This window comes from Mobula hypostoma, chromosome 2 (genome assembly GCF_963921235.1).
Source record: "Mobula hypostoma chromosome 2, sMobHyp1.1, whole genome shotgun sequence".
NCBI lineage: Eukaryota > Metazoa > Chordata > Chondrichthyes > Myliobatiformes > Myliobatidae > Mobula > Mobula hypostoma.
This window is the reverse complement of record NC_086098.1, coordinates 83,757,748-83,779,307: the sequence shown is the minus strand read 5'-3', so window position 1 is coordinate 83,779,307 and position 21,560 is coordinate 83,757,748. Positions and strand designations below refer to the sequence as shown.

The 21,560-nt window shown below is 42.0% G+C and overlaps 1 protein-coding gene across 2 annotated transcripts in view; it reads right to left on the bottom strand.

Annotated features, from left to right (window-relative positions):
• Positions 1-21,560, bottom strand: part of ero1b (endoplasmic reticulum oxidoreductase 1 beta) — an 85,894-nt gene that overhangs the window by 7,938 nt on the left and 56,396 nt on the right. For both annotated transcript variants that reach the window (XM_063039442.1, XM_063039447.1), the window contains exons 12-15: positions 15,672-15,918; positions 13,794-13,863; positions 13,327-13,413; positions 5,961-6,094 (exon numbers count right to left, since the gene is read on the bottom strand). In XM_063039442.1, the coding sequence (XP_062895512.1) occupies positions 5,961-6,094; positions 13,327-13,413; positions 13,794-13,863; positions 15,672-15,918 (538 nt within the window). The remainder of the gene's footprint in view (positions 1-5,960; positions 6,095-13,326; positions 13,414-13,793; positions 13,864-15,671; positions 15,919-21,560) is intronic.

Sequence of the window (21,560 nt, the reverse complement as noted above, 5' to 3'; positions counted from 1 at the left end):
AATGCATGCAGCATAAGAAATAAAATGGACAATATTAAAATTCAGCTACAGATTGGCAAGTATGACGTTGTGGCCATCTCTGAAACATGGGTAAAGAATGGCTGCCATTGGGAGCTGAATGTCCAAGAATATATGGTATATCAGAAAGATAGGTTAGTAGACAGAGGGGGTGGTGTGGTCCTGTGTATAAGAAATAATATTAAATCATTAGAAAGGAATGACATAGGTTCAGAAGGTGTAGAGTCTCTATGGGTTGAGTTAAGAAATGGCAAGGGAAAAAGGACCCTAATGGCAGTTGTATATAGGCCTCTAAACAGAAGCCGGGATGTGAATTACAAATTACAGCAGGAGATAGAAAAGGTGTGTCAGAAGGGCAATGTCATAATCGTTGGAGATTTTAACATGAAAGTGGATTGGGAAAACCAGGCCAGTACTGGACCTCAAGAGAGAGGATTTGTAGAATCTCTAAGAGATGGCTTTTCAGAACAGCTTGTTGTTGAGCCCACTAGGGGATCAGCTATCTGGATTGGGTGTTGTGCAAAGATCTGGAGGTGATAAAAGAGCTTAAGGTTAAAGAACCCTTTGGATACAGTGATCACAATATGATCGAGTTCACTTTGAAATTTGAGAAGAAGAAACTAAATCCCAATGTGTCGGTATTTCAGTGGAATAAAGGAAATTACAATGGCATGAGAGGGGAAATGGCCAAAGTTGACTGGAAAGGGACATTTGCAGGAAGGATAGCAGAGCAACAATGGCTGGAGTTTGAGGAAAGCACAAGACAGATATATTCCATATAAGAAGAAATTTTTGAATGGACGAAGGACAGTGGTTGACAAGTGAAGTCAGAGCCAAAGTATAAGCAAAACAGAGCACATACAAGGAAGCAAAAGCTAGTGGAAAGATAGAGGAATGGGAAGCTTTTAAAAACTTGCAGTACGAAACTGAGAAGGTCATTCGGAAGGAAAAGATGAATTATAAAAGGAAGCTGATGACTTAATATCAAAGAAGATACTGAAAGCTTTCTTAAGTATATAAAGGGTAAAAGAGAGTTGAGGGTAGATATAGGACCAATAGAAAATGACATTGGTGATATTGTAGAGAGAGACGCAGAGATGGCAGAGGAACTGAATGCATATTTTACATCAGTCTTCACAGTGGAAGACATTAGCAGTAAACTGGACATTCAGGAGTGTCAGGGGAGTGACGTAAGTGCAGTGAAAATTACGACTGAGAAGATGCTCAGGAAGCTTAATGGTCTAGAAATATAGAAAAAACTATAGCACAATACAAGCCCTTTGGCCCACAATGCTGTGCCAAACATGTACTTTAGAAATTACCTAGGGTTACCCATAGCCCTCTATTTTTCTAAGCTCCATGCAGTTATCCAGGAATCTCTTAAAAGACCCTATCGTATCTGCCACAACATCGCCGGCAGCCCAATCCACGCACTCCCCACTCTCTGCGTATAAACCTTACCCCTGACATATCCACTGTACCTACTTCCAAACACCTTAAAACTGTGCCCTCTCGTGATAGCTGTTTCAGCCCTGGGAAAAAGCCTCTGACTATCCACACGATCAATGCCTCTCATCATCTTATGCACCTCTATCAGGTCACCTCTCATCATCCGTTGCTCCAAGGAAAAAGGCCAAGTTTGAGGGTGGATAAATCTCCTGGACCTGATGGAATGCACCCTTGGGTTCTGAAGAAAGTAGCTGGAGAGACTGCAGAGGCATTAACAATGATCTTTCAAGATAGATTCTGGCATTGTACCGGATGACTGGAAAATTGCAAATGTTACTCAGCTAATTAAGAAGGGTGGGAGGCAGCAGAAAGGGAACTATGGACTTGCTAGCCTATCAGTAGTGGTTGAAAAGTTTTGGAATTGATTGTTAAGGATGAAATTACGGAGTACCTGGAGGCACATGACAAGATGGGCCAAAGCCAGCATGGTTTGCTGAAAGGAAAATCCTGCCTGAGTAATCTACTGCAATTTTTTGAGGAAATTACAAGCAGAGTAAACAAAGGAGATGCAGTAGACGTGGTGTACTTTGATTTTCAGAAGGCCTTTGACAAGGCGCCACACATGAATCTGCTTAGCAAGATAAGATCCCATGGAATTACAGTGGAGTTACTAGCACGGGTGGAGCATTGGCAGATCAGCAGAAAACAGTGGGAATAAAGGGATCCTATTCTGTCTGGCTGCTGGTTACCAGTGGAGTTCCACAGGGGTCGGTGTTGGGATCACTGCTTTTTACAATGTACGTCAATGATTTGGACGATGAGATTAATGGATTTGTGGCTAAATTTGCTGATGATACATAGATAGGTGGAGGAGTGGGTAGTGTTGAGGAAACAGAGAGCCTGCAGAGAGACTTAGATAGTTGAGAAGAATGGGCAAAGAAGTGGGAAATGAAATGTAATGTTGGAAAGTGTATGGTCATGTATTTTGGTGGAAGAAATAAACAGGCAGACTATTATTTAGATGGGGAGAGAATTCAAAATGCAGAGATGCAAAAGGGCTTGGGAGTCCTTGTGCAGGATACCTTAAAGGTTAACCTCCAGGTTGAGTCAGTGGTGAAGAAAGCAAATGTAATGTTGGCATTCATTTCTAGAGGTACGGAATAGAAGAGCAGGGATGTGATGTTGAGGCTCTATAAGGCACTCATGAGACCACACTTAAGAGTATTGTGTGCAGTTTTGGGCTCCTTATTCTAGAAAGGATATTCTGACATTGGAGAGGGTTCAGAGAAAACTCACGAGAATGATTCCAGGAATGGAAGGGTTACCATATGAGAAACATCTGGCAGATCTGAGGTTGTATTCCTTGTTCAAGAGAATGAGGGGGAATCTCATAAAACATTGCAAATGTTAAAAGGCCTGAACAAATTAGATATGGCAAAGTTATTTCCCATGGTAGGGGATTCTCGGACAAGAGGACACGACTTCAGGATTGAAGGACATCCATTGAGAACAGAGATGCGGAGAAATTACATTAGTCAGAGGGTAGTAAATCTGTGAAATTTGTTGCCACGAGTGGCTGTGGAGGACAAGTCATTGGGTGCATTTAAGGCTGAGATAGATAGGTTCTTGATTAGCTTGGGCATCAAAGGATATGGGGAGAAGGTGGGGAGTGGGGATGAATGGAAAAATTGGATCAGCCCATGATTGAATGGCGGAGCAGACTCGATGGCCCAAATGGCCTATTTCTGCTCCTATATCTTATGGTCTTAAGATGCTGGAGGATCTCAGCAGGTTAGACAGCATTCTTGGAAATGAACAGATAGTCAACATTTTGGGCTGAGTCCCTTCTTCGGGATTTTTATCAGATATTGCTTTGGGCTGTCATCCTTAATCATATGCTAGAGTTCTATTATTACATAGAACAGTTCAGCACAAAACTGCCTGTGCTGACCATGACACCAATCCAATCCCATCTGCCTGCACATGGCCTATAATCCTTCCATTCCCTACCTGTTCATTTGCCTGGCTGAATACCCCTCAAACACTGCAGTCATACCTGCTTCAATGGCAGTGCATTCCAGGCATCTCAAACTGTGTAAAAATACAAAGCTTGCTTCGTAAATCTCCTTTAAACCTTATCCCTTTTATCCACAAGTATTTGACATTTTCACTCCAGGGATAGAAGTTTCTATTTACCCTTTTAATGCCTCGCATTCTTTTATTTATTTCTATTGGGCCAGTCACAGTCTTCAGTGTTCCAGAGGAAACAAGTTTGTCTAATTTCTGTACATCTAATATCATCTAATCCAGGCTCTGTTCTGGGAAGCCTCTTCAACATACTCTCCAAAGTCTCTACAACTTTTTGTAATGCATTGAGGAGAACTTCACACAACACTCCAAATGCAGCCTAACCAAAGTTTTATGCAGCTGCAACATAACTTCCCAATAGTTTTCCAGCAGCGACCCTACTAAGTAGAATACCTTCAGTAATTATCTAATATGCAGATCAGCATCAAGTCAACCTGTTGGTCAATGTAGCAAATACTAATTCATGGTCAAGACGAGCTGTAGAGAAATCAAGAATAACAGAAATCAGACCAACACAAATACAAATACAGGCCAAGACTAGATCAGCCATAATTTTACTAGGGGGCAGAAAAGGCACAGGAGGCCGCTTACTCTAGCTCATATTTCTCATATATATTTTGGCCCTTTTATACGAAAAGAACTTTCAGTTGTCTGTGAATTTTCAGTTGTCTCATCTCATTCCCAGCATTATCCTTCCTTTCATAGCTATTTTCACTCTTTGCTAGATTGCACAGAATGTGAGCTGCTGTGCATAAAGGCCTCATCAAGCTCGTCTTCCGAAGTTAGTCCATTACATTTCGATCAAAGCCCTTATTTCCAAATTGCAAATGTCACTCCACTCTTTAAGGAGGAAGGGAGTCAGAAGAAAGGAAATTATAGGCCAATTAGACAGGTGGTTTGGAAGATGGTTGAGTCTATTATTAAGGATGAAGTTTCAGGGTATTTGGAGATGCATGAGAAAGTATGCTAAAGTCATGAGGGTTTCCTTAAGGGGAAATATTGCCTGACAAATCTATTGGAATTCTTTCAGGAAATAATTAGCAGGATAGACAAAGGAGAGTCAGTGGCTGTTGTGCACTTGTATTTTCAGAAGGCCTTTGACAAGATGCTGCATATGAGGCTGCTTAACAAGAGCCCATAGTATTACAGTTAAAATACCAGCATGTATAGAAGATTAACTGACTGGCAGGAGGCAAAGAGGGCCTTTTCTGGTTGGCTTTTCCTTACCACCCCATGAGCCTCTGCATTTAACACCTCATTCTCCACAATTTCCACCATTTTCAACAGGATCCTACCACCAAACACATCTACACTCTTTACTCTCCCCCCCCCCCCACTCTCCACTTTCCACAAGGATTGCTTCCTCCATGATTCCCTTGTCTATTCACTGTTCCCTACTAATCTCCCTCCTGGCATATACCCCTGCAAGCTACCAAAATGCTACACCTGCCCATTTTCCTCCTCCCTCGCCTCCATTCATGGCCCCAAACAGTCCTTGCAGATGAGGCTCCATCCCTGGAGACAAACTGCCTACCAATATCTTTTATAAACCTACCAATTCCCATGGTTATTTTGAATATACCACTTCCCACCCTGCATTGATGCTGCCATTACCCATATCTCCTCCCTTTCCCAGACACATGCGTTCACCCCATCTTCCTGCTGGTGCTTAAGAGAAAGGAAGTATGACTGAATGGTATCCATGAGAAAATGCGTCTCAGGATTCCCTTCAATATGAACTCATTGTAGATGTCTACAGCCTACACTGAGTTTTGAACTCCAGACTAAAGACAGGAGATTAGATTAGGTTTTGCAGAACAGATTTAAATGTCTTAAACAGAACAACAATATTACTCATGTGGAATTTCAGTTTCACAAATAATTCTTGTAAGTTATGCATGAGATAATTGAATAACAGCACAAATTTCAGGCCTATGGATTTCAGCAGGACTCAACAAAGCAGCTATTCAATAGTTCAACAAGCAGAGTTGACTGGATGAATCAATACCTCCCAATCCTGTCCATTTCAATTTCTCTCTTCTCATTCTACTCTTGAAAAATTGGAGTAGTTTCTTATTTCCAAGTTGCGTTTATTCATGAATGTGCTTGACAATGTGAGCAGGCTAATCAAGTGTAAGGTGTCACAACCAATTCAGATATTTGATACGTGTGAATAAATAGATGGGTATCAATGAAATCCAGCACTCCCCCCACCCAGTGCAAGGGCCCTTTCAGACTGCAGGGATGACAGATGACAGGAGGCGCAGGTTCCATGAAGATGCCGTCATAATTCATTTCGTCAGCAGAGGGAGCAACTGCATTTGAATCTGATATAACTGTATACCCTCTCTTCCTCTGGTAAATTAGTTAACGAAATTTGAGCACATTCTGGAACGAGCCCTTACCTGCTAAATGCATTCAGCAGAGCAACAACCTCCTGTCGGGTTAGCTGAAAACCGGCTGAGGGACTGCGCTCAGGGAGGTTCTTAATTTCCCGCTCGGAAAATAAAATCTTCAGTGCAGTACCCAAGCCCTGAGTCTGGAGAGAAAAGCAGGATGATTTATAGTCAATGCAGCAGAGAAACAGGTCCTTCAGCCTGACATGTTCTTGGTCACCATTCATCTACATTAATACTGTTTACAGTGCCTGGTCCATCACCTTCTCTCTCTTCCCACTGCTGCCATCAGAAGGCTCAAGAGCCTTACAATTCGCACCACCAGGTTCTTGAATAAAAGGGGATAACTGCACTCACTTGCCCCATCACTGAGATGTTCCCACAACCAATGGCCTCACTATAAAGACTCTTTTGTCTTATCATCTCATGTTCACGTTATTTTTTGTGATTTATTTATATTTACATTTGCAGTTTGTTGTCTTCTGCATTCTGGTTGATCTTTAATTGATCCTGTTATAGTTACTATTACTGAGTATACCCAAAGGAAAATGAATCTCAGCATTGTATATTGTGATACATGTACTTTGATAATAATTTACTTTGAACTTTACATTATGAAAATCCATGAAGACGTGCCTTTGATTTCCAACCACCTTCTTCCTCTAAACCCCCCAGCTCTTCTTGAACCTACACCCTCTACTTTTAGCCACCTCTACTATGTGGCAAAGTTTCTTCCTACCCACCACCAGCCCGCAGTCTGATATACATCAGATCTACCCTTAACCCCTCTGATGCAAGGGAAACAACCCCAGATATCAAGACTCCTCTCATAACGGAAATGTTCCATCCCAAGCAATGTTCTAGTGAATTTCCTCTACATCTTCAATTGTTCAATCACATACTTCCTACAGTGTGGCCACCAGAACCACACAAAGTCATCTTGCTATTGCCTAATCAACATTTTATATTGGCTTAAAAAAAGCTTGTTCCTATATTCTGTGGCCTGGCAGACGAAGGCAAACTGTTAACCACCTATTTAACTTCTGCCACCTTTATGAATCTCTGGACTTGTTTGCCAGTCTTCCTATTTTTCAACAATCCCTAGGGCCTTCCCATTTATTGTGTACTCCCAATCTTATTAGTTCTCCCAACAGCACCACATCATTCTAATCAATATTAATATCCATCTGCCATTGCCCAGTCCATCTCACCAATTCATTCATATTGCCTCTTACATTTACTCTCCTCACTTTAAATCAACTACCAATTATCCTGTCATCTGTGAAATTAATTGTACTTGGTTCATTCATATCAAGTTGTTAACATTTCTAACAAACTGCAAGTGGTACACCACTTTTAACAGGCTTCCAATCACACAAAAACATTCCACTAGCTTGAATTTCCAAAAGACATCTTAGTAAGTTCTACATCAAAGTGAACTCAATTAAGGAGACAGGGGACAGGTCCGAGGAATAGTTTAAGAAACTGGCTTGTAACAATGAGGACAAGTTAAGAGGCTGTATCAGAATGGTGCTGGTGTTGAGGGGGTAGTGTGGAATATATTCAAGTTAATTAACTCAGAACACTTTGAACCTTGGGCAGGGTCGGCTTCAGCAGAAGACCACACCAGATTCCATTTCTGCAACTAATAAAACAGCTACTGAGTACATCATCACAGAAACATACTATAAACCTCCATGTATATACAACATAATGTGACTTTGATGGCGACTCCATAAACCTTCACTGAAGAAATTTGAAAATATTTGCAGCTATGTTTCAGCGTCACTTTTTATTTAAAGAATGTGGCAGAAGTAATAGTTGAGGTAAAAATAAAGCAGTTGGCAAGCAGTATCAAGTTCCCTTTGTTAATATTTTACAGAAACTGAACGAAATTTTCACCATGTGATATGTTTATCAAACTCAGATAAGTTATTCAAACAACATTAGGGAGCAAATCAAAATTTTCCATGTATTTATCAAACTTTGTGCTCTATCTAGATTTGCCTATACAGGTGTTCTGGAAATTCACCGATACAGCATTCAGAAATTACTACTCAAAAACTTGAGACACAGAATAAAATTCACTCTCATGGAATTCATGTGGGGAAAATAAAATGCAAATAAATCAAAATTAACTTTTTGTTTCTTGATAGAGTCACTATGTATTGTACATGCAGTCTCTATACAAGTTATTCTTTTGTACAGGATTACCTTTATATTATATTTATGTTTCTTATATGCTTGTGTTTTTTAATGCTCTATCGCACCCAGAGTAACTATCATTTTATTCTCGTTTACACTCATACAGTGATGACAATAAACAATTCTGATACCATAAACCATAGGAGAAGAATCAGGCCATTTGGCCCATTGAGTCTGCTCTGCCATTTCATCATGGCCGATCCATTTCCCTCTCAACCTCAATCTCCTGCTTTCTTCCTATATCCCTTCATGTCTTGACTAGTCAAGAATCCATCAACCTCTGCCTTAAATATGCACAATGACATACAGGTTTCCCCCACCATCCGAAGGTAGAGCATTCCTATGAAACGGATCATAAGCCAGAATATCGTAAAGTGAAGAAGCAATTACCATTTATTTATATGGGAAAAACTTGTGAGCGTTCACAGACCCAAAAATAACCTACCAAATCATGCCAAATAACACACAAAACCTAAATTAACAGTAACATATAGTAAAAGCAGAAATGATATGATAAATACACAGCCTATATAAAGTAGAAATACTTTTCTACAATCTTTGCCGCACTGTCCACCGTAGCGAAACTCTCACGCAAGCGCTCTCGGCAGAAACACACTCTCCGGTAACCTTTAAGCTATGAAGCTGCCAAATCATACCGAATAACACAAAAATACACAGCCTGTATAAAGTAGAAATAATGTATGTACAAATAATGTATGTACAGTGTAGTATCACTTACTCGAATCCAGAAGACAGCACCGAGCACACTGATGATGGTGTGTTAGGCTGAGTCGTCGGAGGCTGGGGTGGTGCAGTGGTCCCCAACCTCTGGGCTGCCGACCGATACTAATCCACGAAGCATGCAGTGGTGCAGCGGTGGCCAGGACGCACCCAGCAAATCTTTACGAGAAAAGCTGAAATAAACAAGCTAATTAATTAGGTGCCACTCGGCACGTAAACATCGGCCCAGATCAGAGGCGATTGCCAATTGCATCGCCTCTGATCTGGGCCGACATTTACGTGCCGCCCGACACCTAATTAATTTGCTTGTTTATTTCGGCTTTTTTCTTAAGATGTGCTGGGTGCGTCCCGGCTACCGCTGCACTGCTGCATTCTTCGCAGCAATGTATTGGAGGTTGGGGACCACTGGGGTGTCATCTCATCGTCGTCTATTTCCATCAGGGCAGGCAGGTCATCTTCTGCCTGCTTTGATGTCGAAGGTCGAGATTTGTCGTCTGCTGTGGAAGGCTTTAAAAACGACAGTATGCTTGACTGCTTAGCCTTGCGCATTTTTCTATCATACAGTTCTTTGTAAGCACTCAAACCATCTTGCAAATATTCCCCAAACCTACGTACCCTTTCAAAATTAAAGTTGTACTTTTCTGCAATCATTGCAGCGAAAATCTCACGCAGTTGCTTCATGTTCATTTCCTGGACAACTTCACTTGCGGTCCATTCGCTACTGCATTCGGTTTCGATTGTTATCCTTTCCTCTTTCAATTGCATCAGCACTTCATCTATCAGTTCTTGGTCATGGGATGCCAAAACCTCTTCAACATCATCTTCATCAACTTCCACAAGCCAAACTCACTTTGTCCTTACTTCGTTTACCACGATTGAAACGCTTAATTATGTGTAGTTTTACGCTGTGTAACACCTTTACGAGCTCTTTTAGGCTTTTCCGATACCTTAGAACTCATCTTGCAAATGGATGCTCACAGGCACGTGTTTAAGCAATGCCGGCTAGAATGCAGTTCTGGGGGAGGAGCTTGGCTGCTCGGGGAATGTGCTGCCTTTTCTCGTAACAGTGAAAACACCTTCTGTTAGCAAAAACGGGTAACTAATGTAGGTCTTACCTAACAGCGAGGTTTCGTAAAGCAAATGTTCGAAGAGTGGGGTCACCCGTATACATACCTGTCTGTGGCAACGAATTCCACAGATTCGCCACTTTCTGGCTAAAGTTCCTACTCAGCTCTATCTAAAAAGCCCCTTTATTCTGAGTCTAAGTCCTCTGGTCTTAAGACTCCCCACCATAGGTAACATTCCCTCCACATCCCACTCCATCAAGGCCTTTCAAAATTCAATGGATTTCAATGAGGTCACCCCTCAATCTTCTGAATTCCAGTGAATAGAGGCTCAGAGCCATCAAACGCTCTTCATATGACAAGCCTTTCAGTTCCAGAATAATTTTCATGAACCTCCTTTTAAAGGTCTCCAATGTCAACACATCCTTTCTTAGATAAGGGGCCCAAAACTGCTCATGATACTCCATGCAAGGCCTCAATAGTGCTTTATAAAGCCTCAAAATCACATCCTTGCTTATATATTAGAGTCGTCTTGAAAGGAATGATAACATTGCATTTGCCTTTCTCACAACAGACTCAACGTGCAAATGAACATTTTGGGAATTCTGCACAAGGACTCCCACATCCTTTTGCACCTCATGTTTTTGAATTTACTCTCCATTTTGAAAATAATCTACCCTATACAGGTGTCCCTCGCTTTTCGAACGTTCACCTTACAACATCTCGCTGTTACGAAAGATCTACATTAGTTACCTGTTTTCGCTAACAGAAGGTGTTTTCACTGTTACGAAAAAAGGCAGTGCGCGCCCCGAGCAGCCAAGCTCGTCCCCCGGAACTGCATTCTAGCTGGCATTGCTTAAACACGTGCCTATGAGCATCTGTGCTTTATGTCAATTTATTTTGAGCATCTGTTAGCAAGATGAGTTCTAAGGTATCGGAAAAGCCTAAAAAAGCTCGTAAGGGTGTTACACTTAGCGTAAAACTAGACATAATTAAGCGTTTCGATCGTGGTGAACGAAGTAAGGACAAAGTGAGTTTGGCTTGTGGAAGTTGACAAAGATGATGTTGAAGAGGTTTTGGCATCCCATGACCAAGATCTGACAGATGAAGAACTGATGCAATTGGAAGAGGAAAGGATAACAATCAAAACCAAATGCAGTGGTGAATGGACTGAAAGTGAAGTTGTCCAGGAACTGAACGTGAAGCAACTGTGTGAGATTTTCGTTGCAATGATTGCAGAAAAGTACAACTTTAATTTTGAAAGGGTACGTAGGTTTAGGGCATATTTGCAGGATGGTTTGAGTGCTTACAAAGTATGATAGAAAAATGCATGAGGCTAAGCAGTCAAGCATACTGTCATTTTTCAAGCCTTCCACAGCAGACATCGAACCTCCACCTTCGACATCGAGGCAGGCAGACAGAGAAGATGACGACCTGCCTGCCACATGGAAACAGACAACGATGAGATGACACCTCAGTGTCCCACCACCCCGGTGGTCCCAACCTCCAGGCCGTGGACCGATACATTGCCGCGAAGCATGCAGCGGTAGCCAGGACGCACCCAGCACATCTTTAAGAAAAAAGCCGAAATAAACAAAACTAATTAATTAGATGCCGCCTTGCATGTAAATGTCAGCCCAGATCAGAGGCGATTGCCGATTGCGTCGCCTCTGATCTGGGCCGACATTTACGTGCCAGGCAGCACCTAATTAATTAGGTTGTTTATTTCAGCTTTTTCCTTAAAGATATGCTGGGTGCGTCCTGGCTACCGCTGCACCACTGCATGCTTCGCAGATCAGTATCCGTCCGTGGCGTGGAGGTTGGGGACCACTGCACCACCCCAACCTCCGACAACTCAGCCTAACACACCATCATCAGTGTGCTCGGCGCTGTCCTCCCGATTCCGGTAAGTGATACTACACTGTACATACATTATTTCTACTTTATACAGGCTGTGTATTTTTGTGTGTTATTTGGTATGATTTGGCAGCTTCATAGCTTAAAGATTACTGGAGAGAGTGTTTCTGCCGAGAGCACTTGCATGAGATTTTCGCTACGGTGGACAGTGCGGCAATGTCTACTTTATATAGGCTGTGTACTTATCATATCATTCCTGCTTTTACTATATGTTACTGTTATTTTAGGTTTTATATGTTATTTGGCATGATTTGGTAGGTTATTTTTTGGGTCTGCGAACACTCACAATTTTTTCCCATATCAATAAATGGTATTTGCTTCTTCACTTTACGACATTCTGGCTTACGAACCGTTTCATAGGAACGCTCTACCTTCGGATGGCGGGGAAAACCTGTAACTTCTACCAAAGGGCAAGACCAAACACTCATTGATATACAACATAAAATGAAGCAGTCTGAACAGAGACCTCTATGGAACACTGTTCACCAGCAGCCAACCAGAAAAGGCTTCCTTTATTCCAACTCTTTGCCTCCTGCTAATCAGCCACTGTTTTATCCATGCTAGTATCTTTCCTGTACTATCATGGGCTTGTAACCTGTTCAGCAGCTTCACGCGTGATACCTTGTCAAAGGCCTTCTGAAAGTCCAGAGATACAAAATCCACCAGTTCTCCTTTGTCTATCCTGCTTGTTATCTCTTCAAATAATTCCAAAAGATTTGTCAGGCAAGATTTACCCTCAAGGAAACCATGCTGACTACGGCCTATTTTACCAACAGCCTCCAAGTACCCAAAACCACATCCTTAATAATCGACTCCTGCATCTTCCCAACCACTGAGATCAGACTACCGGGCTATAATTTCCTTCCTTCTGCCTCCATCCTGCACTATCCAAATTGCTTCCAGAAATTCCAGCCATTGCTGCTCTGCCATCATCCTTGCCAATGTTCTTTTCCAATCAATTTTGGCCAGTTCCTCTCTCGTGCCTCTGTAATTCCCTTTACTCTAGTGTAATATTGATACATCTGATCTCAGCTTCACCTTCCCAAATGTAGGGCGAATTCTATCATATTATGATCACTTTCCCCTACGAGTTCAGGAAACCTTAAGTGCTCTAATCAATTCTGGTTCAGTACACAACCCCAATCTAGTATAGCTGATCCCCTAGAGGGCTCAATCACAAGTTGCTCGTAGGCAATCAAGGCATATACACAAGTGACACAGCTCTGTTATTAAAATTGTGATATAGACTGTTTTCTAGGAACACAAACCCCTTGTGAGTACAGGCTGCACTCACATGTACAATGCCATTACTAACTCGTGCAAAAAACATTCATACACTCCATTTCCCATCTCAATGACTCAAGGCCTTCAGCAATTTATGCCAATGTACAGAATTAAATTTGCATGTGCATTTTTTCTATTATTTGGGAATGTGCTGTTAAACAAACCTGCAGTTTACCCCATAATCTGCACTTGTCACACCCAACACAGTCCATTATCCGTGAAATATTCTTAAAATGGAGCCTGAATTCCTCCTGTACAAAATGAAAACAAAAACCAATTATAATCTACCAATGAATTTAATTTTGCAAATTTAAACTAAATGAGCAGGTAATCCAAAACTCAAGATATTACAAATTGGAGGAACCTTCTAGGGTACCATATCATTTTTCAGTTGTGTACCATTTCAGAGCCCTGTCTTATCTTCCTATATTTAACTTCAAACTTCATTATGCATCACATCATGTACAATACAGTTAGGCATTAGTTTTCACCATGCAGTGCCATGGATTTAGTGGATTATTATTTGACCAATTTAAATAATCTGATTCATACATTTAAAAATTTTGAATCATAATGAAAAATCTCTAGAATCTTATTGATGTTCTTACAAAAGAATACTCCAATCATATACCTTTAATGTCTTCGCTTCTTTCTTATCACCTGCAAACATTGACTTCTCATCAAAATGCATTGGAAATGATCTATAAGAAAAGGAATTACAGTTGTTACAGCAAATCGAAACCAAAGAATTTGAAATACTCCCTCAAGTTAAGGAATTCAGAGCAAAAAACAAAAAAAAAAAATTGCTTTGTGCCAGCAAATACCTACACAATGTAATATAGTACCACTTAGATTCCAGATTTTATAATGAAATAAAAGAAATAATTACATTTCTTAAGTTGAAAGAAAGAGGCAATAGTGATAAGTAAAACTTCTAAATGTCAAAATATAAACGATTTAAAAATTACTGTACTCACTGCAACAAGGCATCACAAGTATCAAAAGACACGATAAATTAAAAAACAAGCAGCAATTGAATTCAAAATTAAAGAGGTCGAAGAAAACTTGTCGGTCATTTTATCAAACAAGTTATTTCATAGAAATACAAAGCACAGGCAGAGGTAAGCAAGAAAATTGATGAGGAAAGCATGGTGGATGTGGTTTACATTGAAGGTCAGAATGGATTTTGACAAGGTTCTAAATGATAGGCTGGTCCAGAAGGTTAAAGGTATGTTGGGAAACTGGATCCAAAATTGGTTTGGTGATATGAGGCAAAGGACAGTGGTAGATGAGTCCAGGTTAGAAGTCCATAAAAAAGATGGAGGACTGCAGGGAATGATGCTGGGATCTTTGTTGTTTGCAATATAAATACCTTGGATGAGAACATTGTAAGTTTTCATCAGACAACACAAAAATTGGTAGCCCAGGGGTATCATTTTTCAACATACATGGTGGGATAACATGAATGACATGTTTGAATTTGGAGAAAATTAGAAGTGCAATTTATGACCCTTCCATTAAGTTTGAAAAAACTTGGAGGCCATTCATTCAGCATTTTCATTTGATGTAATTTGATCATTTCCAAACTTGTTTTATCTCTCTGTACTGTTGTTGGAGGGGAATGGAGTCGTCGACACTAAGGTTTTCTTCTTTTCCATTTTTAAGCTGTTAGTTTTGCCCAAGTTTTTTTTAGTTGATTAATTTTGTTTTTCTTTGGGGATGGGGTTTTTTTTTGGTTTTGTTTTTTTTCTTTTTCATGATTTTTTTTTCCAGTTTTTTTTTTGATTTGTATTATCCGTTGTCAGTTCTACATGATTGGGAGCTTTGTTAACTTATACTATTTGATTTTACAATTACTTTTTTTAAGTGTAACAATATATCTCCTACTATTTGTATTATTGCTATGTTTTGTTTCTATATTTTGATATTAATAAAAAGATTGAAAAAGAAAAGAATGACATGGTGGGACAACATAAATGTTAGGAATAAGTTGTCTGATGTGGAGGTACAGGCATTTACAACCACAATGTTTAAAAAATATTTGGACAGGTTTCAGCCCTTTGCGTAAATGCTGCCTGGCCTGCTGAGTTCGTCCAACATTTTGTGTGTGTCTTGGCCAAAAAACGGACTCTTTGTTCCTTTCTTCAGATGCTCCCAGACCTGGAGTGAGTGTGTGTGTCTGACATGTTTGGCATGGATGAGCTGGTCCAAAGGGGACTGCTTCTGTACTCTATGATTCTATAATTTTAATTAAATCAAAAACAACCAAAGAAAAACCAGAGGTCTTTCTGCACATCTACATTCGGGGGATTGTACGAAATCTAAAAAAGACCAATGGAAACAGCCAAGTATGCATTGTATATAACCCATCTTCTATACACACAGACTCAAACATTAAAATTTCAACCAAATTAAAGTGGTTACTGAAAACTGATCAATGACTGTTCTAGATTCAAGAACTTTAAGCAAAATCATGCACAATATATCAAAGTTTAAGCATTTTTCTTACTTGGTTTCATTGAGGACCTCCAGTAGCTGTTTTTTGGTAATTGCATCTTCCGTTGAATTTCCAGTGTACAAGTCCACAATTGAACGCTCAAAGTACAAAGCTACTTTCGACAAAGCTCTCAGTTGAATCAAGTATAAAAAATAAAGGTTTTTCAACCTTCTTGGACCTTCTCCTTTTGTTTCAGCAGGGTGAAACCGAAATCGAAATTCTTCTAAATTTGGTCCCCATCTCGTTCTTCCCCACCCATCTGAAAAAAAAACAGGTCAAATTATAATTGAAGTAACATATTTAAAAGTGATGTGCAATACTGAAATAACCTGTAGTACCCTGGACTAACAAACACATACAATTTTGCTGTATATGGACAACCATCTGGTAAAGGGTAATGATTCAAATTCAGATTCATCACACGATAATCAAAGCATACAGTGAAATGTGTTATTTGCGTTAACAACCAACACACCTATGAATATGTCGGGGGTCAGTCCACAAGTACCGCCACACATTCCAGCACCAACACAGCATGACAACAATGTTCAGCACAACAACACAATTTGCAACAACAATGTAAACACAATCCAGCAGATCTTCCTACTGGATCTGCAAGGGATCTCTCAAAGCTAATGATTTTGTGACATAACAGAAACAAAAACTTCATTTTGTGCTTTGTAAAGTGAGTGAAGTATTGCTAATTCATGCAGAAACCTGTTGCAGTACATGATTTCAACTTACACTTTTCAATATCAAAAGATTTATCTTTTTCTTTTGCCTTTTTCTTGGACTTCTATAAATTACTTGGAACTAGTCCACAAAAGGGAAATTGATGTGAACAAATTAACATCCAAAGAGTTAGCAAATTCCCACCCCCATAAACCCACAGCCAAGATAAAAGGCCAACCATGCATCTTAAATAGAACCTTTTTTGGGTGTATTTTCATGACCACAAAGTGCCTGGATTGGAAACAACATCTCCACCTCATTGACAATCAATACTGGCGCACCACAGGCATGGGTGCTTAGCCCACTATTCTACTCTCTTTACACCTACGACTGTGGAGTTAGGCATAGCTCAAATGTCACCTATAAATTTGCTGATGATACAACCATTGTTGGCAGAATCTCATGACGATGAGAGGGCATAAAGGAGTGAAATATATCAGGAAGTTGAGTGGTGTCAAAGCAACAACCTTGCACTCAACGTTAGCAAGGCCAAAGTGTTCCAACGGGATGGTTTGCACCTGAACTGGAGGGGGACTAACATCCTTGCGGGTAGATTTGCTAGTGCTGCTCCTGGGGGTTTAAACTAGATTTTTGGGGGAGGGGAACCAGAGTGTTAGAGCAGATACTGAGGTGGAGGAAGATAAAGATCATACGAGAACTGCAAGTACAGTGCATGAAGTAAAGCCAGATCTAACATATAAAGAGGCTTTGAGGAAAGAAACAGAATAAAGGGTGTAAAGGTAGTAAGGTAGAAGGGCTGAAGTACGTGTACTTTAATGCAAGAAGCATCAGGAACAAAGGTGATGAACTGAGAGCTTGGATACATACATGGAATTATGATGTAGTGGCCATTACAGAGACTTGGCTGGCACCAGGGCAGGAATGGATTCTCAATATTCCTGGATTTCAGTGCTTTAGAAGGGATGGGGGCGGGAGGGGAGGAGGGTAGCATTACTGGTCAGGGATACTATTGCAGCTACAAAAAGGGTGTGTAATGTAGCAGGATACTCTTTTAAGTCAGTATGGATAGAAGTCAGGAACAGGAAGGGAGCAGTTACTCAATTGGGAGTGTTCTATCGGCCCCCTGGTAGCACAGACATACCGAGGAGCAGATTGGGAGGCAGATTTTGGAAAGGTGCAAAAATAACAGGATTGCTATCATGGGTGACTTTAACCTCCCTAACACTGATTGGCACCTGATTAGTTCCAAGGGTTTAGATGGGACAGAGTTTGTTAAGTGTGTCCAGGACGGATTCCTGTCACAGTATGTTGACAGGCCAACCAGGGGGAATGCCATACTAGATCTAGGATTAGGTAATGAACCGGGTCAGGCCACAGATCTTTCAGTGGGTGAGCATCTGGGGGACAGTGACCACCGCTCCCTGGCCTTTAACATTATCATGGAAAAGGATAGAATCAGAGAGGACAGGAAAATTTTTAAATTGGGGAAGGGCAAATTATGAGGCTGTAAGACTAGAACTTGCAAGTGTGAATTGGAAAGATGTTTTTGCAGGGAAATGTACTATGGACATGTGGTCGATGTTTAGGGATCTCTTGCAGGATGTTAGGGATAAATTTGTCCCGGTGAGGAAGATAAAGAATGGTAGGGTGAAGGAACCATGGGTGACAAGTGAGGTGGAGAATCTAGTCAGGTGGAAGAAGGCAGCATACATGAGGTTTAGGAAGCAAGGATCAGATGGGTCTATTGAGAAATATAGGGTAGCAAGAAAGGAGCTTAAGAAGGGGCTGAGGACAGCAAGAAGGGGGCATGAGAAGGCCTTGGCGAGTAAGGTAAAGGAAAACCTCAAGGCATTCTTCAATTATGTGAAGCACAAAAGGATGACAGGAGTGAAGATAGGACCAATTAGAGATAAAGGTGGGAAGATGTGCCTGGAGGCTGTGTAAGTGAGTGAGGTCCTCAATGAATACTTCTCTTCGGTATTCACCAATGAGAGGGAACTTGATGATGGTGAGGACAATATGAGTGAGGTTGGTGTTCTGGAGCATGTTGATATTAAGGCAGAAGAGGTGTTGGAGTTGTTAAAATACATTAGGATGGATAAGTCCCCGGGGCCCGACAGAATATTCCCCAGGCTGCTCCACGAGGCGAGGGAAGACATTGCTGAGCCTCTGGCTAGGATCTTTATGTCCTCGTTGTCCACGGGAATGGTACCGGAAGATTGGAGGGAGGTGAATATTGTCCCCTTGTTCAAAAAAGGTAGTAGGGATAGTCCAGGTAATTATAAACCAGTGAGCCTTACGTCTGTGGAGGGAAAGCTGTTGGAAAAGATTCTTAGAGTTAGGATCTATGGGCATTTAGAGAATCATGGCCTGATCAGGGACAGTCAGCAGGGCTTTGTGAAGGGCAGATCGTGTCTAACAAGCCTGATAGAGTTCTTCGAGGTGACCAGGCACATAGATGAGGGTAGTGCAGTGGAAATGATCTACATGGATTTTAGTAAGGCATTTGACAAGGTTCCACATGGTAGGCTTATTCAGAAAGTCAGAAGGCATGGGATCCAGGGAAGTTTGACCAGGTGGATCCAGAATTGGCTTGCTTGCAAAAAGCAGAGGGTCTTGGTGGAGGGAGTACCTACGGATTGGAGGGTTGTGACTAGCGGTATCCCACAGGGATCGATTCTGGGACCTCTACTTGTTATTTTTATTAACAGCCTGGATGAGGGGGTAAAAGGGTGGGTTGGCAAGTTTGCAGATGACACAAAGGTTGGTGGTATTGTGGATAGTGCAGAGGATTGTTGAAGATTGCAGACAGACATTGATAGGATGCAGAAGTGGGCTGAGAAATGGCAGATGGAGTTCAACCCAGAGAAGTGTGAGGTGGTACACTTTGGAAGGACAAACTCCAAAGCAGAGTACAGAGTAAATGGCAGGATACTTGCAACACACACAAAAAATGCTAGTGAATGCAGAAGGCCAGGCAGCATCTATAGGAAGAGATGCAGTTGACATTTCGGGCAGAGACCCTTCGTCAGGACTAACTGAAAGAAGAGATAGTAAGAGATTTGAAAGTGAGAGGGGGAGGGGGAGGTCCAAAATGATAGGAGAAGACAGGAGGGGGAGGGATGGAGCCAAGAGCTGGAAAGTTAATTGGCAAAAGGGATATAAGGCTGGAGAAGAGAGAGGATCATAGGACAGGAGGCTGAGGGAGAAAGAAAGGGAGAGGGAGGGGGAAAAAACCAGAGGATGGCCAAGGAGTTATAGTGAGAGGAACAGAGGGAGACAAAAAGAGAGGGAAAAAAGGGGTAAAGAAAAAAAAATAAATAAGGGATGGGGTACAAAGGGGATGTCCAGTCCCTATATACCTCCATCCCCCACCAGGAAGGTCTCAAAGCTCTCGCTTCCTTTTGGATTCCAGACCTAACCAGTTCCCCTCTACCACCACTCTCCTCCGCCTAGCGGAATTAGTACTTACTCTTAATAATTTCTTCTTTGGCTCCTCCCACTTCCTCCAAACTAAAGGTGTAGCCATGGGCACCCGTATGGGTCCCTGCTATGCCTGCCTTTTTGTTGGCTTTGTGGAACAATCCATGTTCCAAGCCTATACTGGTATCTGTTCCCCACTTTTCCTTTGCTACACTGATGACTGCATTGGTGCTGCTTCCTGCACGCATGCTGAGCTCGTTGACTTCATTAGCTTTGCCTCCAACTTTCACCCTGCCCTCAAGTTTACCTGGCCCATTTCTGACACCTCCCTCCCCTTTCTTGATCTTTCTGTCTCTATTTCTGGAGACAGCTTATCTACTGATGTCTACTATAAGCCTACGGACTCTCACAGCTACCTGGACTATTCCTCTTCCCACTCTGTCTCTTGCAAAAATGCCATCCCCTTCTCGCAATTCCTCTGTTTCCGCCACATCTGCTCTCAGGATGAGGCTTTTCATTCCAGGATGAAGGAGATGTCCTCCTTTTTTAAAGAAAGGGGCTTCCCTTCCTCCACCATCAACTCTGCATTCAAACACATCTCTCCCATTTCACACACATCTGCTCTCACTCCATCCTCCTGCCACCCCACTAGGAATAGGGTTCCCCTTGTCCTTACCTACCACCCCACCAGCCTCCGGGTCCAACATATAATTCTCCGTAACTTCTGCCACCTCCAACGGGATCCCACCACTAAGCACATCTTTCCCTCCCCCCCCCCCGTTCTGCTTTCCACAGGGATTGCTCCCTACGCAACTCCCTTGTCCATTCGTCCCCCCCATCCCTTTCCACCGATCTCCCTCCCGGCACTTATCCTTGTAGGCAGAACAAGTGCTACACATGCCCTTACACATCCTCCCTCACCACCATTCAGTCCTTCCAGGTAAGGCGACACTTCACCTGAGAGTCGGCTGGGGTGATATACTGCGTCTGGTGCTCCCAATGCGGCCTTCTATATATTGCTGAGACCCAACACAGGCTGGGAGACATTTTGCTGAACACCTATGCTCTTTTCGCCAGAGAAAGCAGGATCTCCCAGTGGCCACACATTTTAATTCCACGTCCCATTCCCATTCTGATATGTCTATCCACAGCCTCCTCTACTGTCAAGATGAAGCCACACTCAGGTTGGAGGAACAACACCTTATATTCCGTTTGGGTAGCCTCCAATCTGATAGCATGAACATTGACTTCTCTAACTTCCGTTAATGACTCACCTCCCCTTCGTACCCCATCCCTTATTTATTATTATTATATTTTTTTTCTTTCCCTTTTTTCTCCCTCAGTCCCTCTCACTTTAACTCCTTGCCCATCCTCTGGGTCCCCCCCCCTTCTTTCTCTCTAGGCCTCCTGTCCCATGATCCTCCCCCTTCTCCAGCCTCGTATCCCTTTTGACAATCAACTTTCCAGCTCTAAGCTCCATCCCTCCCCCTCCTGTCTTCTCCTATCATTTCGGACCTCCCCCTCCCCCTTTCAAATCTCTCACTATCTCTTCTTTCAGTTAGTCCTGACGAAGGGTCTCGGCCCGAAACGTCCACTGTACCTCTTCCTAGAGATGCTGCCTGGCCTGCTGCGTTCACCAGTACTTTTTGTGTGTGTTGCTTGAATTTCCAGCATCTGCAGATTTCCTCGTGGCAGGATACTTGGAAGTGTGGAGGAGCAGAGGGATCTGGGGGTACATGTCCACAGATCCCTGAAAGTTGCCTCACAGGTAGATAGGGTAGTTAA